The sequence below is a fragment of the Ambystoma mexicanum genome, chromosome 10, assembly GCF_040938575.1.
Source record: "Ambystoma mexicanum isolate Mex_15411 chromosome 10, UKY_AmexF1_1, whole genome shotgun sequence".
Lineage (NCBI taxonomy): Eukaryota > Metazoa > Chordata > Amphibia > Caudata > Ambystomatidae > Ambystoma > Ambystoma mexicanum.
Window position 1 is genome coordinate 180,567,199 of NC_090932.1, and position 19,555 is coordinate 180,586,753.

At 47.5% G+C, this 19,555-nt stretch overlaps 1 protein-coding gene across 8 annotated transcripts in view; it reads left to right on the top strand.

Annotated features, from left to right (window-relative positions):
* The window catches only part of ANK1 (ankyrin 1), a 2,823,483-nt gene that overhangs the window by 439,030 nt on the left and 2,364,898 nt on the right, over nt 1-19,555 (top strand). For 6 of the 8 annotated variants that reach the window (XM_069617665.1, XM_069617670.1, XM_069617666.1 and 3 more), the window contains exon 2: nt 10,357-10,422. The exons of the other annotated variants lie outside the window; for them this stretch is intronic. In XM_069617665.1, the coding sequence (XP_069473766.1) occupies nt 10,357-10,422 (66 nt within the window). The remainder of the gene's footprint in view (nt 1-10,356; nt 10,423-19,555) is intronic. 8 annotated transcript variants of the gene reach the window in all.

Here is a 19,555-nt window from a genome sequence, read left to right on the forward strand (position 1 = left end):
TTAAATGTTGGTCTTCTTTGTAGACATCTAATAAACTGTACAAAACAAAAAAACGACAAGCACTTGAACAACATTTTTGAAGGATGATGGGGAACAGGCACTCCACTGGCCCTCCCCCTCATTTCTGTGACATTTTTAAAAGGACGTCAAGAGTTCACAGTGAAAGATGCCACAGATTTTGGAATAAATTAAAGGCAAAGCACCATTCACTTACCTGATCACCACCATTAAAAAGAAGATGAACAGTTTTTGCTTTGAAATATGCATCAGATAGGTGTTTACCAGGCTTTACCATAATGTTACTACCCAGTGCTGCAGATACGATTTAGAAGTGGGAGTATTTTACTCCCTATTTTTGAAAGTTCGGAGTAAAATGGTTTTTTAGGGAGTAAAAATGTAAGTCAAATTACCAATGAGTATTTTATAAGCGAGTCAAAATATGTTTTAACTGAAAAACTGAAATGTTTTTGTAATATTTATTTCTTTGCACCTATTCATGCACATTAAAAGATACATGTTTACTTCTTCCAATCAGGCAGTTAAAATAGTTGTTTCTTCCTGTGGTACTACGTGCACTACTGGTCCAAACATATCCATGGATCTGTGAGGGTGAAAGCACTGGTGCATGTTTCTACATGTCTTTTCCTATTTTTTGTTGGGAGCATTTTATTTCCCATTTCTTGAGAGTATTTGGAAATTTCAGGGAGTCAAAGTGGCAGATACACCCCTTATCTGTAGGGCTGGTACTACCTGGCCATAAGATACCCAGTAATATGATTTTGGGGCCTGACAAATGCCTATCTGCTACACAAGCTAAAACTGCTGCCATTGCAAATGCATTGTTTAAAATTTCTTCAGTGACAGAAATTGGGTCATTTACAGGTGAAGTTAAGCCATTAGCTTTCAGAAAACTGCTTAGTGATAACACTGTTAGACAGTAAACAGCACCAAGCTTGATGTCTCTCTCCCCAGCTTTTGCTGACTTCTGTAACCACTTCTTTGCCACTGGCTCTTTCTCTCTATTCCTCAAGCACTCCCTTGGGCATTCTCTCTTAAAAAAGCTGTCTGCTGACCCTTCCTGCCTGGCTATTGCCCTATTTCCACTACACCCTTCCTGGGTAAACTCTTAGAGAAGCTGGTCCTCCCCCAACTCACCCCCCACACTGATCTTGTTGGTTGCCTTCATGGCCATCAATCTGGATTCTGGGCATCCAGAGGCACGGAAACTGCTCTCCTGAACACCCGTGAAAACCCTAATCGCAAATCTTGACTCCAGCTCTCCAGCTGTTCTCATTCTCCTTGATCTCTCCTCTGCTTTTGATATGGTAAACCATTCCATCCTCATAAAACGACTCCGTGACACCCTCCACATCACTGACTAGGCACTGGATTGGCTGACTGCTTTTCTCACTAATCGCCCCTGCCAGTTGCAATTGGGCCCTTTCTCCTCCCCCACCACACTCTACCTGTGGCGTCCCCAGGGCTCTATCCTATCACCTTTACTCTTCAATATCTGTTTTGCCCCTCTTGATCACCTGATTTCATCCTTCTCTCCTCATTTCCAGTGTTATGCCGATGACACACAGCTTTCCGTCAAACTTTACTCTTCTACCTCCTCTTCCTCCTCTCTTCAGGCATGCAGGGTCATCACGCGTTGGGCGGTAACCCTTAAATCTGGCGGTAATGCTATTACATTTAAGGGCCTGCTCAATCATGAGTCTAGCAGCATTTACCTCCAGCTCTAAGAAGGCCAAGCATTCTAGGTCAAGGAGTGGTTCCCATCGGTCGTCATCTTCGAAGAAATCGAAGAGGAGGCACCGCAGGTCGTCTTCGTCGACTTCTTCTTCTGACGTTTACCATGAAAGGGTTGCATGCCCTTCAAAAAAATCAACACCAGCTGAATGGGAAGCTTCCGATTGGAAATGTTAAAAATCTTCGATAAACAAAGCCGTCCTCTGACCGAGCCTTCTAAGGAAGCCGGAATGGAGAAGTCTCATCCTAAAACCTGTGCGCCCTCGAGCCCGGGTAAAAGGCATGATCCCCATCGATAGCCCTCAATGCCGCTATCTGAAAAATCGAAGGATCACTCGAGACATGGGTAGAGGTTGAGGTCATCGATGCCATTGACACCTACGGCGTTGTTGGTGCCTATAACACCCATCAGGCCCTCGACCCCTACTAAGCCGTCAATGCCATAGACGCCAGCGTCGACATCGGCGCCAAAGTCGTTGACGCCAGCTGCACCACTTTTGCTAGCTAAGCCATCAGAGCCAAGTGCCCCTCCAAAAAAGGCACTGACTAAGAAAATGTCGACAGCTGCGACAATGTCGAAGTCTCTGGGTTCAAAACCAGAAAGATAATATGCTCCTCTACCGAAGAAAGACTTTTTCAAGTCTCTCACTTCTATTTTTGAAGAGGAGGAGCATTCGGATGATGAAGATATCGCTTTTGGGCTTCAATATGGTACACCTAATGTACCAGAATGCCTCATTTCAGAGGAAAGTAGAATGCAGGATCTGTATGATGACTTGCAGACTGCAAGTGAAATTGACACCTCTCCAGAGCTGGAGTTCGGAAGACCAGAACCAGGGGAACATGCTGACTTTTCTTACAGCCATCTCATGTCTGAGGTAGTCGAGTACTTGGGTTGGAGTAGGCCTCCATTACCCTATGCCAAGATGATCTCACAGACATTCTGGACAAAGGTCCACCCACTGATCCAGTTTTGCCTTTTCATGTTGAACTTCAAAAAAAGGTGGCTAAGAATTGGCAGACTCCTGAAACTGATCCGGCAGTTGACAAGAATTTGACCAAAAAATACTGTCCCTCCAGTAGCGACCCCGGCTATCTGTCGAAATACCCTACTGCGTAGAGTCTGGTGGTACAGGCAGCTAAGGCTACTTAGAAACAAGCAGCGTATCCTACCACCCCTCCTGATAGGGATGACAAGCATGCAGATGGATGGGCGAGAAAGGTATTTTCCACAGGGAACATGGCACTAAAATCTGCCAACTCCACTTGTGCCCTCGCAAAGTTTTGGTATACTCTATGGGAGTGTATTTCCATGGCGACAGAGCGTATTCCCGGAGGGGAGGAAAGGGACGGCTTCTTATCTATTGTTAAAGATGGCAAAGAAGCCATGTGTGAGTGCCTTCAATGAGGATTGGATTCTGCAGATAGCATCTGCAGATCCATGGCTACCAGCACCGTGATGCGCAGATTTTTTGTGGTTGACGAAGTTGGGTTTTGCACCTGATGTGCAAGCTAGACTTCTCAACGTGCCCTTTGACGGTTCTCATCTTTTTGGCAACAAGGCTGACGAGAGCCTTGAGAAGCTTCAGACCTCGAAGGCGATTGCCAAATCTTTAGACGCCACTGTAAGGCAACCTCAGCCTTTTCGTCCTAGTGGACACAGCCTTGGATGGTTAGATCTTTTCGCTACTACTCCTCATTTGGAAGGGGAGAGGAATGGCCAGTCTCAAAGAGGCCAAAGAAAATGGCCTTGTGGTAGACGAGGAAGAGGTGCCAAGCCACCTCAAGCAGCAGCCTCCTTACCATCGGCCTGTGCAACAGCCGCTAAAAAACCACTCTGAGGTCTTGAGTCACAGCTCACCAGTGGGGGGCAAACTGTCTCAGCAGCTAGAAGAATGGCGAGACATTACTTTGGATGCTTGGGCTCTGGAAACAGTAGCCCACGGTTACTGCCTTTCTTTTATAAAGAAACCTCAGAACAATCCACGGGGGAAACACTCGTTGAGGATTCCAGATCTGTTCCTTGTGCAGGAAATTTTAACTCTGCTAGAGAAAGGCACTATAGAACTAGTGCCTGTAGTGGAGAGGAACAAGGGTTGGTATTCCCCATATTTTTCTATCCCCAAAAAGGACAGAGGACTGAGATCCATCTTGGACTTTAGATACTTGAACAAGTTCCTCAGTAAGGACAAGTTCAAGATTGTCACACTTTCCCAGATCCTTACGGCCCTCCAACTCCAGAATTGGTTGGTGTCATTGGACCTTCAGGATGCTTATTTTCATGTGCCAATCCATCTCAAGCACAGAAAATACATGAGGTTCGGAGTTGGCGGCTCTCATTATCAATTTCGAGTTCTGCCATTCGGGCTGACCCCCGTCCGAGGGTTTTCACCAAACTGATGGCGGTGGTGGCAGCGAGTCTCAGGAGAGGGGGGATTCATGTCTACCCCTTCCTGGACAGTTGTATGATCAGGGGCATTCTCCCGAACAAGTCCTGGATCATCTCAACGTCACCTGCCACTCTTCACAGACTGGGCTTCTCCCTCAATTACAAGAAGTCCCATATGACACCTTCCCAAAAGCTCCAATACATCGTAGCTGTGATAGATACATCCTTGGGAAAGAGCTCGCCACCCGAGGTGAGGGCTCAAGACATTCTTCAGATGGTAACCCAATTTCAGAGTGCCTCATGGCCTCCTGCATTTTTCTGGTGCCAGTGGCACGCCTGAGAATGAGATCCCTTCAATGTGCTCTCAGAACACAATGGTCCTGATACTCAGGAAAGATGTCGGACCGACTTCAGATTCCAACCAGAGTCTCACGGGATCTTCTGTGGTGGGCCTGCAAGGAAAATATTCTGAAGGAGAGCCTTTTTGGCAACCATTGTCGGAAATTACAGTAGTGACAGACGCCTCACTCACAGGGTGGGGAACCCACGCCAACGATCTGACAATCAGTGTTCGTTGGTCTCCTTCGGAGTCCAAACAACACATCAATCTTTTGGAACTGAGAGCAATCAGACTACAGCTGCTGTACAGGGAAAGAATGTCCTGATAATGACACAGAAAACAGTGACCATGTACTACCTCAACAACAGAGGAGGTGTAGGGTCACTACCACTGTGCAGAGAAGCAATGCAGCTCTGGTACTGGGCAATTCAAGAAGGAATCTCCTTATCGGCAGTTCACATAGCCGGGGAGGAGAACACGGGGGCAGACGCTCTGATCAGGCACAACACAGTCTCCCACGGGTGGGAACTAGCTCAGGAAGTCCTTCAAGAGATCTTCACCCTTTGGCGAACCCCTCAGATAGATCTGTCCGCGACCCAAATCAATCGGAATTGCGAAAGATATTGCTCAAGGGAATTTCCCCCAAGTGGAGCTCTAGGAGACGCGTTCATAGTGAACTGGGAGTTTCCACTCCTGTATGCATTCCCTCTGGTCCCCACAATTCCTCATGTAATCAGGAGGTTGAGAAGGTTCAGGAAAAACATGATCCAAATTGCCCCGTATCGGGCCAGGAGAACATGGCACCCGGACCTTCTGGACATGTCCATCTGTCCTCTGATGCGTCTTCCACAAAGAGAGGACCTTCTCTCGCGAGAGGAGGGTCAGGTTCTACATCCAGAGGTCATGACTCTCAACCTTCACGCTTGATTTCTGAAAGGCTGAGATACAAGGATTGGGACCTCCCGGATGATGTAATGGAGGTGTTGCTTTCGGCCAGAAGGCCAGCAACAAAGTCTCTGTACCGTTGCAGTTGGAATATGTTTTGCAACTGGTCCAAAGAAAAGAATGTTGATCCTTTTCTGTGTAAAACTTTGTGGGCCTCATTACGAGAATGGAGGTAGCCATGGAGCTATTAGCTCCATGGCTGCCTCCGTTCCGGGCTCCATTACCGGGTTCCTGCAATGGGGACTTACCCTGTTACTCCAATGGGGACTTACCGGGTTACTCCGACATAGGAGGACCCGGTAAATCCTCCTTGCAGGAACGCATCCCCATTCCTATTTGAGCCCCCATAGGGCTCAATGGGAATGGGGAGGGAGGTAATAATGGGCAGATTACATCTGGCCCGTTATTGCCTCCCTCTTCCCCTCGCGGGACCTGGAAGCACTGCTGGTTTTACCAGGCGTGCGATCCCGGTCCCGCGATGGGAAGTTCGTAATCGGCACTCCCGTAATGAAGGGGGCCGGTCCCGTACCGGCCCCCTTCATTATGGGAGCACCAGCCTTATAATGAGGCCCTGTATGTTTTATCCTTTTTTACTTTCCTTAGCCAATAGGGGCCTTCAGGTTGGCACCAATAACGGCTACTTGGCAGCGCTGTCAATCTTTAAGCGCTCATCAGAGGAATGTTCCTATTTTAAGATCCTGCTGGTGACTCCATTTCTAAAAGGGCTCACTAATGTGTTCCCTCCATCTCCTTTTCAGGTTCCGGTTTGGGACCTCAACCTAGTTTTGAAATTCCTGATGTGTGCTCCATTTGAACCTTTGCACAAATGCCCGTTAAGGTTGTTAACTTTTAAGACAATCCTATTGGTAGCTCTAACATCAGCCTGTAGAGTGAGCGAGTTGCAGGCACTTTCATCCAAGCCACCCTTTACCATATTCCATAAGGACAGGGTTGGTTTAAGGGTAAAGCCCTCCTTCTTGCTAAATATAGTTTGACTTTCATTTAATTCAGAAAATTGTTCTGCCTTCCTTCTATCCTCCGCCTCATCCTGGTAAGGAAGAGGAAAGACCCCCTTGGTTGGATTCTAGGATAGCGTTAAGCTTTTACATCTCTATAATGTCTAAGTTGAGAGTAGATTACCAACTTTTTATGGGATACACAGCACACAAACTAGGCCAGGCTGTTCCCAAACAGACCTTGTCTAGATGGATCATTCTTACCATATCTGAATGCTAAAGACTAGCAGGTAAAGACCTTCCTGGTGGTTTGCAAGCTCATTCCCCCAGGGGCATGGCTACATCTACAGCCTTTCAAAGGAGTGTTCCTATTAGAAATATCTGTGATGCTGCAACTTGGTTGTCAAATAACACGTTTACAAACATTATTCTATGGATGCTTCCCATGCTCAAGATGTTGCTTTTAGCAAGGCAGTACTTTGCTCTGCCCTTGAAAGTGCTTAATATATAAATTCTACACCCTCCTCCAATCATAAATACTGATTTGGGAGTCTGTCAAAGTTGAGGAATACATGGGAGGACACAATCCATTCGAAGAACAAGTTACTTACCCCGGCAACGTTCTTTCGACTGGATGTTCCTCCCACATATTCCTCATCGCCCTACCAACCTACCCCTCAGCAGAATTCCCATGCTTCCGTTCCACCAAAGTTGAGTACGGTCATGCCTGTGGTTATGGGCATCTCTACTTCAAGAGGAGGAAAAACAGGACTGATGCCAATGATCACCGCGTGTGCTACATATGCCCTGCGATGACGTCACCCTCGATGGAGGCCTTTGAGGGACATCGACTCGACACCATCGACGCACAGCGCTCTCTGCCGAAAATGTTTTCCGAAGGAGCTGAAGCTGGACATTACATGTCAAAGATGAGGAATACGTGGGAGGAACATCCAGTTGAAAGAACTTTAGCAGGGGTAAGTAACTTGGTCTTCTCAATCTCCCTCTTTCCTCCCTAGGCCCCCTCCCGCTAATCCAAAATGGGGCTGCAAGGCTTATCCTTGGCCTCAAACCAAGGGACTGTATCTCTCCAGTCCTAAAATCTCTCCGCTGGCTCCTGGTGGCTGCAAGGATTAAACTCAAGACCCTCTGGATCATCCACAAGCCCTTCTGGGGCTTAGGACCACACTATCTCCAACTTTTCCTCTCTAAATACTCCCCTGCTAGAGCCCTACGCTTCTCTAACTCCAACTCTTTGACTGACTAACGCTTCTCTAAGCAGAGAGTGTGGGGCAGGGCTCTCCCCTCGGCTGGTGCCTCCCTCTGAAACAGCCACCCGGCCCCTCTCAGACTTGAGCCGGACCTCCTCAAGTTCCGAAAACTGCTCAAAACTCTGCTCTTCGCTACCTCTTTCCCTTCCCTGCTAATCACCCCGCTGCCGCTGTGACTGGTGGCCTAATCCTCGTGAATCTCACAGGATTCTTCTTCCCAATCGATACCAGAAAAGCACAAACCCACTGCACTGCCCTGTGGGACCCTTTTTGGCAGTTCTGCATCCCACCGTTGGGAGTTGCCTGCACTTGCACTTAGCCTGAGGTTCTCCTCCTTGATTCCCCTTAGCACTTCCCTCCTGATCCCTCCACCAGCAGTTGCTCACTCCTCTGCCCCCCCTATCTCCCGCACTTCTCCTCACTGCACTTGCGTGTCCGAATGCTATAAGGTCTAGTAGGACCATGACTGTATTTTACTGTTTTTGCCATAGTTATTTTTCCCCTGTTCCTTTCCCATTTAGCGCTGTGACGCTTTGAAACACTATCCAGTTGTATAAGAGCTTAACAACGGCTCAATAAAATAAAAAATTACATATGATCGGGCTAGCACAAGGAGAACACAGGAGGTTGTGTTTTGGGTTGAGAGGAATAGGTAGTCGGTGGGAATTATCCTAAGGATTAGGAGGGGCATTGCTGGTCAATTGGTGGTTAAAAAGCTAACCAACAGTCGGAAGCTGTGTGTCCCTCTCCTCCCATCTCCCTCCTATCTGTGCTTCAATGCAATAACTGTGGCTTAAGGTGGCGCTAAAGAGCCACCTAATAGCTAAAACTAAAAATATATATTCCGAATTTAACTGTACAAAAAAATAAATAATGGGTCCCATGGAGGTTGCTACAGCTGAACAGGGTGCTTTATAAAGAACATATGTGAGATTGACCTTTTAAGTGCTATGTACTTTTTTACCTATAATTCCTGGCTATCCAAACTAACGTAGGGTAAATACTCTGCGCACTTAGGAAATACATGTATTTTTGTTTTTAAATTTCCCAGGTCAATCGTGTGCTTATGTCTTAAAGGATTCTAGCAGTCCAAGTAGACCTCCTGAATGCTTTTGTGATGAGGCTGCATGCCTAGCCCCTTAGGAAAGGATTAACTCCAGGGCCAGCAAAAGCAGGCAAGCGTATCTCACAGTTGTTTGTAATTGTAATTGTTTATTTATACAGCACTTATACACATGTGGAGTGCTTCAAAGAGCTTCAAGGCGGGAAGGGAAGAAGGGAATACAGTAGTCATTCGTAGGCCTTGAAGTTTCCGAATGATCTAACTTTCCGAATGATCTAACAGAAAACTATCACACTAGGCCTGACAGCATTTCTCCTAGTACAAGTGGATGAAGTTTTACAGTTGCGACCAAGCTAGGGAGAGGGGACAAAAATCAGGAAAAGGGGTTGGGGGGACAACACAGACGAACTAACTAGTCATAGTACATTTAGGTCAAGTCATGCATGCATACAGACGGAGGTGTGAGGAAGGGCTGTGGGGGAAGCAAACGAGTCCAGACCAGCAGGGCCCTGGGTTAAGTGCAGAGAGATTGCCCCGCTCATGGAGCGTAAGCTGAAAGTGCAGTAATGCTGAACATAGTGCAGCGGCCCGGAGGCAAGTGCAAAAAACTAGCAGGGGAGCCTGGGACTTGTAAGGCTCTGGAGGTGAACCAGGCTACCAATCAGCAAAAACCGAACAGATTAGGCAGGAGAAGGAGGGTGGAGAGAAAAAGGACGGAGGTTAGCAGGGGAGAGGGAGAGAGAAGGTGGAAGAGAAGAGGAAGGTCTTGAGGAGTTTCCGGAACTTAAGGTGTTCCGGCTCAAGACGTAGAGATGCAGGGACGCTGTTCCAGAGGGAGGTCCCTAAAGAGGATAAAGATCTATCCCCAAATCTCTGTTTGTGAAAGCGGCTCACCTGCAGAGAGTTGGAGGACGACGCGCGGAGGACTCTAGAGCGAGAGAATTTAGGAAGAGAGCGTTTCTGCACTCAGTATGTTTGGAGAAGGAAGTGATTTCCATCCTGGTACTCTGGAAAACATACTGTACGAATGGTCTAAAGCCCTGTCCCCAATGGTGAGCTGTTCATCCACATTTTCATACAATAAGATTGGTAAAATTATGCTAAAATAAGTTGCAGATGTATTTATCAAGTGAGTTAAATTGATATCTTTTTGCATGAAAGGCTAAACCTGGGATCCTGCCCATATTAATTTGAGAGCCCCTGCAACACTGACCTGGGAGTCCCCAGACATGCAAACCATCCCGATTTAGGCAAGAGACTCCTGAACTTTTAATAATAAATGTTGCAGTTTGTTACTTCCACCACCTAAAATATTGTGTGCCTCAATGCAATCCAATGGAAGAATTCAATTCTCCTGCTTTCTGTAGCAGAATCTCACTCCCAGCTGCAGCAAAGTGTTAGCATGTGTGTGTCCCTCTTGTCCCTACACTGATTTGATGGACTTCTCACTGATGTGACATTTCCCAACTTAACTGAGTCTCCACTTACTGATCTGAGAGTTCCAACGTAATATAGGCCCCACGCTGATCTGAGTCCCATGTTGATCTGCACCACAGCCCTTCCCCACTTATCTGAAAGTCCCTCCTCATCTACTCCCATTGCTGATCCTGACCTGCAATTTGGTGTTTTTTTCTCCTCAGGTGGCTGATTGGCTCGCCCACGACAGGGAGGGATTCTCTTTCAGCGGGGAGGAGGCTCTGAGCCGGGTAGGTCCCTCGCTCTGCCTTCTTTTGGGGGGGATTAATAAATAATAGCCGGCTTACTATGTCTGTTCACGCCGATCACTCCCACCAAATTGTAATTCTGATGCAGTGATGAAACACCATCCCTGCTGCCTTTCGCCCTATCCATTCTTTAGGTCTTGCCTACTTCTCCATCACCTTCCCCTGTTTTATCATCCCAACTTCGGCCATGTCCTCCTGGCTTCTGCCCTAAAAGTGACCTTTCCATCCGTTCCACTCTTCCCTGCTATAGACACCTTCCTGTTGACTGCCCTGTCCACCTCCCTTCCAATCTTTGATTTATCCTACGCTGTCTCCAACCATCCTACTATGGCCACTCCCTGAGAACTTGTGTTACCTCCTTTTTGCCCTGTCACACTTCCTTGTTACTCTATCCTTTTATCTGCTCTTTCATACCTCCATTCCTGCTATCCCTCTCACACCCCACCCCTCCCAAGGACTCGTCCCTCTGTCCTGTTTACCTGAATTATAACAAGCTTTGACATAGCCAGTAGATCTGGCTATGTTTGTATATGTTTTTTATAAGCATGGCACTAAATCATATGAATATCCATTGAAAGGCTATGTGGAGGGTAGGACTTATGTTTATATTCTTTGAAGATCCAACAGCTGACTCATTGTTTTATGATATAACCCACAACTCCATATCGGTGACTAGAAAGCCTTGACAAATCCAGCAATGGCGGCTTCTATATTTTACCAGACATTCTGTGTGGTAGAAGCTAAGTAGTTTGGTGGGAAAGGACCGTGGAGGGCAGGAGTCAGTGAGGGACAGTAGTAGTAGAACATGACCCAGAAGCTCCTCCATGTTATGTTATGTTATTTATATAATTCATATAGCAGATCTGCCACTCGTTTGGCTCCTATGGACGTTTCCTTTTCCGAAGATTTGTAGGTTGGAGCATGGGTGCGTGGACAGAAGAGTCTTTCGTTGGAAGATGTCCTTTTGGCATCATGGTGGGTGTCCTGTATGAGGGCCAAAGATGTGTTCTGTTCGTGGAACTAAATGTTTCTCACTGCTCCTGATGTGTGTCTGCTAGGTATGAAAGAAGTTAGACAGATGATCGAGATGCGCTGCATCAATCGAGTGAACATAATCTGCGTGGGAAGAATTGGTGAAAGGCACTAGGTAGAATCGGTGTGCTGTATGACCCGCGTTCATGCGTAAGTACGATAGATTGAGATGCACAGTAATGGTGCTGCTGTTCGTGTGTTGAACTCAGAGATTTATTTAATTTGCATTTTTTTAATGATAAAAGTAAAACTACACACAGTTTGTGCCATTGCAGCGCCACCATGTGTGCACGAATGAGTGTGGCATGCGCAGCATCAGCTAGACCACACTATCGCTATCCTGCAGGATTATTTGTCCCGGCCGCCATGATCAGAATGTGAGTGACGGCCAAGTCCGGCCTGCAGTGCTGGTGTGAGCCAACAACAAGCTTGCTGGATGTAGGCTGCTGCAGGCGTGGGCCCAGGCAGCGGTCGACTTGCCATGCCCATTCATATGTGGTGTGTGTGGTATTTTGACTTTTTGGGTGTTATCCTTCCTGTGTATCAGGTAGCAGATTGTCCTTCTAAGGACTAAAGTATGCAGGTCGCTCAGTTGTGGGCTTCACACTCGCACACTCTGCCTGCAACTTAATCACTCCCACACCTTTTGACATGCTGCGTTTTTGCTGGTTTTATTTCTTGGAAATAGACGCTTTTGGGGTAATACGGCCCGAACAAACAGTGTTGCTTACTGTTCTTTCCGTGAGCAGATGTGTGCTCTTCCAAGTTGAGGAAAACTCTTCAAGCATAGACAGTGATCTGGCTGGATTTGTTTAATGTACAGGTTGTATGTAAATTAAAGGTAAGCAATTACAACATGCATTTCAGAATACACAATACATAGTCAACCAAGCCAATATAATGTTCCCAAAGGTAAGTGACACCAGACAGGTATAATAATAGCATTGCCCTCTTATATAACACCCCATTTCAGACTCCCCAACTCTAGTACTGTAATAACAGCTCTTCTCAATAGCTTATTTTTATTTTTTATTTTAATGGTACTTATTTGATCGACCTCGGTAGAATGAAAAGTTAAATCGGGTTTGCCGCGTAATTTGAACTTGCGAATCACAGGGTGCTTGCAACTCATGCCATATAATTAGATATAGTACTGAAAACTTGCATGCACAGACTCCCTGCGCTACAGATTTGTTTCTCTATCTCCAGACTGGGCACTTCCTATATGAAAACCATCTCAGGAGAAGCAAAACTGTAAGGTGCCTGAAACAAATGTGAATGTTTTGCAGTCGTCGTTTTGCAAAGATGGACCATATAGTACAGGGGCCACTTTCCTACGAAAGAAAACATTTTATTTGGCATGTAGTTTCGTTCACTGATCATCGTAAAACAAGCATTTGCCATTGATACGCTGACTTGTTGAATTTTTCAGTGGTTATTTTCAATGAATAAGCAGGCTTCCCCTCCCGTCTGTTGTCAGGGGTTGTCTCACAGGCGAGAGTGTAGCCAGCACCAAGAGCACATATTCCCACTGGTACCAGTATTGGTGATGCCTGCTCATGGCCTCCACAATGCGGTTCATGCACTGCTGTTCAAGCAATTGGTTTTGCACGGGAATTCTCCAGTAATCTAGAGGCAAGAAGTGCAGGAACATTGGTGAACCCGACACACAGTTAACTGTCTGCATCATTAACTTTGACAGCCAAACCTATGGATAGGTCCATACAATCAGTTTCTGTTATTCGCGGGGTCCTCTTTCTCTTCTAATTCCTTTTAGTCCATCTTTCGACTGTCAGTTCACGTGTTTAAAATGCAGATGCAAAACATTTTATCATATTTCCAAATAGAAGACGGACTATGGCTGAGTAATCACAACTAATTTGGCAAGGTGTGCTTCACGTTATTCAATTATTGGAAAACTGTAGGTATAAATAGCTTAATCGGATATGTACTGAACATCAAATGCATTAGCAAAATAGATCGAAGGTGTGCAAGATCAATCTTGAGAAAATGCTTGACATTCAAGCTGCACTTGCACTATCCGAATGTCACAAGGCCTAGTAGGGCCGTTTTTGTCCCCGCCTCCACGCCCCGTCTTGTTGCCTTTAAAACACGTGTGTAGGTGCATTATAAATACTCAATAAATAAATAAAGTGTGCAGTAGACGTTTTACAGCATAACTATTATATATAAATTTCTGAGGCTTGTGGAATCTGCTTAGATCACATGCTGTGCATAGGCCGACATCTAGCGGAAGCTGCAGAGTATTAGTTTGTTTTTCGAAACTCGAAAATGGGCGTCAACACAGGGCGTGCCAGTGATACTATCCCTAGTGTGACGTCCACTGAACCCATGCTCCCTCACGCGTGTAGGACCCTCAGATTGTTTTTTTCCGCCATACTGGTCGGGAGCATTTCGCAGAGTTCCCTGGCCTTAGCCATACTTTTGCAAAATATTGTTAAATTTTCCCCATTCTCCACCCCAACCTCGAGTCACCGAACTTCCACACTCGACGCCGGCCCGGAGAAGAAATCGACCGTCGAGAGCTGCATGACGGATTTGGGCCTCGGAATGCCTCTGGCCTCGGCAGGCCTCTGGCCTCGGCCCTGCAAGTAGGGAGAGTGGGGGGTGGACATACTCTACACTCTTTGGTATATAGGTACATTCTTATATATTCCTACACTTATCAGCCCGCTGCCACAAGGTGCGTATGGAGGGTACCCCTTTCCAATTCTGCCCCAAGTGCAACCGCAAGTACCCTTGGGTTGACAGACACGCCACGTGCAATCTCAGCTTGCCGAGGGACCACCCTGAGGCGAACTGCAGAGGGTGTAGTAGGTTTAAACCGAAAACACTTAAGGACCGTTCGATCAAGCGTTGGGCCCACCACGCCAGGCGTCAGGAGGCCATGGCAGCGGAGGGCGCCTTCAGCGATGGCAGCGACGCCGTGCTTTCGGACGGCGAGGGCAACGTGGCGTCAAGAGACAGCCGATCGCAAGTCCCCGACCTCGGAAGGTCGTCCGGCAGGGCGGCTATGGGGAAGACCCCCGGCGACACAAGCGCTACCCACAGCACTTCCACAAAGCACATGAAGTCCAACCGAGACTCGATGCGCACGTCGAGTTCTCGGAAAGAGGCACATAGAGAACGGTCCGAATCGGTGTCCTCTGGGCGTTCTCGACCTAGATCGCCGCATGACTCCAGGCAATCATCCACTGTTGCCAAGAGTGCCTCGCTCCCCAAGGTAACGGAAGTTTGATCGTCCGAAAACGAAGCCGACTTCCATCCCCAGACCGCACTCCAGGAGTCGGCGCCCGCAAACCGCGTAACGGCGGCTCCCGAGTCCCTACCTCCACGTTCGAAAGATAGGGACACTACCCCCGAACCTAGACGCCAGGCGTCGGAAGGCTCCGAAGGGGCGAAAAAGCAGGGAAAACACTCTTATACCCACGGGGAGGGGGGAAAACAACAAAGGAAACAGTCTCAGCCTCCTTCCACACCTCTAAAACTTTCCACTCCACATAAACAGACAGACAAGTCTTCTGTTATCCCAAAGACCCCTGCTAAAACCAGTTAGTCTAGTCAGGATAAGGCAGAGAAAGTTCCAGAAAGGGTAATTCCTAGTTCTAGAGAATGGTCTAGTGATGACATTGACAGGGTTATGTCAAGGATGTCATCATTGGCAGATTTTTACGCAAAAAACCCTGATCACTTTCTCTCTTATACTCTCGACGGGTCAGCACCCTCAGGCTCTAAGGATCCAATACCTCCAAGTAAGAAGTCCCGGTTTGAAGCTCCAACACGGTCTTCGGACCCCTTCTATATACAGCCCTACTCTGAATATCAAGGGGATACATCCTTTTGTGAGGATCCAGATTTGGGCATGTTGGAAGAGCAAACTGGTACGGGCTACTATGGGGATGATGAGGACCAAGAAGAGGAGGAGGAGACGCTGAAACCTACAGAGTAGATTCCCCGGTAGAGAAAGAACCCCCGGTTACCGCCCTGTCGACAATCAACCTCTCCTGAATGAAGTTCTGTCCCGAGCGGCAGAACACTTCCACATTGACACCCAGGATGCTGAAGAAGAGAGGGACTTCGCCGAGGAGTTAATAGGAGAAAGAAGACCTGTTGCGCAGGCCATCCCTATCCTTAAGTCTATTCAGAGAAGAATAGACCCTTCTCTTGTAAATCCCAACCTCACCAGGGCAGTGAACCAAAGGATTGAGAAACTTTTCAGGGCAGCCCAATCAGACCCACTATACATAAGGGGGCATCTGAAGCCGGACTCCCTGGTAGTTACAAACACCCGTAAGAGGGCGGGAACACCCTTGTCATCGTCCAAAGCTCCTCCCGACAAGGAGAGCAAGAAACTATTGGGTTTGGGCAGGAAGGTAGCCTCCACTTCAGCCTACCAGGCAAGGATTGCCAACTCCACCACCCTGTTGGCCAGTTACAACTGCCACCAGTGGGAAGAAGTCGCGGCACTCATAGACTCCGCCCCAGAACCCTTAAAGAGCCAATTGGCACGAGTTTCCGCGGAGGGAAGAGCCGTGTCCGGTTGCATTTTAAAAGCAACCTTTGATGCCGCGGATAACGCCGGCAGATTGATAGCAGAAGGGACTGTTATCAAGAGACACGCTTGGTTATGGCAGTCTGGATTCAAAGCTGAAACCCAAGCATCATTGTTAGATAAACCGGTGGAGCCCGATCTGTTGTTTGGTAAGGCGGTCAAGGACGTGCTGAAAAATGCCAAGGACGAGTATGAGACACTCAAATCCCTAGGCCAACTAACCAATGAACCCCCTAACCAGAGAGGGAATGGCAATTTTCGCCATCCCTGGACCCATCCTCCATGACAAAAAATACATTCTTTGGACCACCAGAAGATCCTCCTCGAGGAGATCATCAATCTGCTAGCAAAGGACACGATAGAACTCGTCCCGGGACACCAGGTAAACAAGGGTATTTACTCAACTTACTTCCTTGTGCCAAAAAAAGATTTGACAATGCGCCCAGTATTGGACTTACGGCCTGCAAACAAGTATGTCAAGCCTCAAAAATTTTGCATGACTACTCTCCAAGAGGTAATACCCCTCCTAAAAAAGGGGGATTACATGGCAACATTGGACATGAAAGATGCCTATTTTCATATTTCCATGTTCCCAGCGCACAGAAAGTACTTGCGCTTCAAGGTGGACAGTCGGCACTACCAGTTCAAGGTACTGCTCTTCGGGATAGCTTCGGCTCCAAGGGTATTCACCAAGGTACTGGCGGTGGCGGCAGCACACCTACGCAGGGAGGCAATCCCGGTGTACCCTTACCTGGACGACTGGCTCATCACGGGGGAGACCTCAGTAATTTGCAGAACAAACATTTAAAGGACGATCGACCTCCTCTTCGAATTGGGCTTCTCAATAAACGAGAAGAAGTCAAGTCTGGTGCCAAGCACCTCCAAACAGTTCCTAAGAGCTATCCTAGACACTCAAGAGGGGTTGACCTTTCCATCCGAGGAAAGAATTCAGAATATACTACTGCAAATTCCGCATTATCAGGCCGGTCGCCGGATAACTACGCAAAGCAATGCGTTTGCTGGGTATGATGGCGTCATGTATTTACCTGGTCCCCCACGCGCGCCTGCGCATGCGTCCCATGCAGAAATGGTTGGTGAAACAGTGGTCTCAGGCAAGTGGTCAGTGGGACGATATAGTGGTCGTTTCGCCAACACTTGTACAAAGCATTCACTGGTGGACAAGAGAAAATCTGTCCAAGAGGAAACCCTTTTACGATCCCGAGATACAGGCGGTAGTCACAACCGATGCATGCCTGACAGGGTGGGGAGCTCACCATCTCCACCACACAGCTCAGGGTCTCTGGTCTCACTCAGTGGCCAGGAATCATATCAACCTACTAGAGCTTTTGCCGTATTCAGAGCGCTTTAAGCGTTCGAGCCCTACTTGCAGAATCTGTCAGTGCAGATCCGGACGGACAGCACTACAGCCAGGTTTTACCTGAACAAGCAAGGGGGGAATCGTTCGCCAAATCTGTCCAAGCTTGCCCAGAAAATTTGGATATGGGCACTCAGACGGAACATCTTCCTGTCATCTCAACATGTTCCAGGGGATCTCAATTCTCTGGCGGATGCTTTGAGCACAGACTCCCTTACAGAGGAACACGAATGGTGTCTACACAGAGAAATCCTAGAAGATATCTTCTCTCAGTGGGGTTCCCCCACTATAGACCTATTCGCCACAAGCGAAAACAGACAATGCCCAGGATTTGCATCCAGTTTCCCCCAACCAGACTCCCAGGGGAACGCCCTGTGGATGAACTGGTCAGGGATGTTTGCATACGCTTTTCCACCAACTCCCTTCATCAGGAAGGTGGTCAACAAGATGAACAGAGAATCGATGACGCTCATCCTAGTTGCTCCCATGTGGGCCAGACAACCGTGGTTCCCACACCTACGCAGACTAGCAGTGTGCGAACCCAACAGACTCCCAGGCTGGTACAACCTACTGTCCCAGCACCAAGGGCACAAGGTGCATCCTCAACCCAACTCATTGAACCTGGCAGCATGGCTCCTGAGGTCATAGAGTTTGGACATCTCAATTTATCACAGAGATGTATGGACATCCTAAAAGAATCTAGGAACCCAAACACAAGGCACTGCTACTTTGACAAATGGAAAAGATTCGTTATCTGGTGCCAAAATAAGCAAATCAACCCGGTTGATTGCACTCCTTAAACAATTGCCACATACATGCTCCACCTACTGGATGCAGGACTGGTTTTTAACTCACTAAAGGTACACCTGGCAGCTCTGTCAGCATACACCACCTCCCATAACAAGGTGTTGTGGTGGAAAGTACCAGTAGTTAAAGCTTTCATGTAAGGAGTAAAGAGACTTCACCCTCCTATTTCGAACCCACCACCAGGATGGGACCTTAATGGGGTGCTATCTAAGCTCATAGGCCCCCCTTTCGAGCCCATGCATAAAAGCAGTCCCAAACACCTGATTTATAAAACGGGCTTCTTAGTAGCTATTACATCTATAAGAAGGGTCAGTGAAGTTCAGGCTCTGTCAGTGCAAGATCCTTTCTTTACACTTCATAAAGGTAAACTGGTTTTACGCACACACCCGAGGTTCTCACCTAAGTTTATTTCTAAATTCCACGTGAACCAGTCCATCGAGCTTCCGGCTTTATTCCAAGACCCACAGAGCTCGGCTGAGGTGAAACTACACACCCTAGACGTGCGTAGGGCGGTCCTCTACTATGTAAACAAGACCAGACCGCTAAGGAAAACAGACCAACTGTTTGTCTCCGTAGCTACAGGCAGAGAGGGAGATCGCGTCTCTAAAGGTGCCATCTCCAAGTGGATAGTCAATTGTATCCAGCTATGTTACTCCCTTTCTGAAAAGACTCTGCCTTTTACGCCAAGGGCACACTCTACAAGAGGCATTGGGGCCACTCTGGCTTTCATTGCAAATGTACCCCTTGACACCATTTGCAAAGCAGCTACTTGGAGCTCTATTCACACTTTTACTCAGCACTACTGCATTGACACCCATTCCAAGACAGATACCCAAGTGGGACAAGCGGTTCTAAGACATTTATTTGCTCATGACCCTTCTCACATCCCACCTCCTTCTTCAGGTACTGCTCGCTAATCTATGCACAGCATGTGATCTAAGCAGATTCCACAAGCCTCAGAAGGATACATTACTCACCGTAATCGTATTTCTGATGCTTGTATCTGCTTGGATTCACATGCGACCCACCCTTCCTCCCCTCTGAGAGAAGGCGCATGGATGCTTGTAGTCTTACCTTTCTTTCTATCTGCTTGGATTATCTGTACTTGCGCTTCTCCTCATGCTACCTCATGTCAGAAAAAATACAATCTGAGGGTCCTACACGCGTGAGGGATCATGGGTACAGTGGATGTCACACTAGGGATAGTATTACTGGCACGCCCTGTGTCGACGCCCATTTTCGAGTTTCGAAAAACAAACTGTAATACTCTGCAGCTTCCACTAGATGTCGGCCTATGCACAGCATGTGAATCTAAGCAGATACAAGCA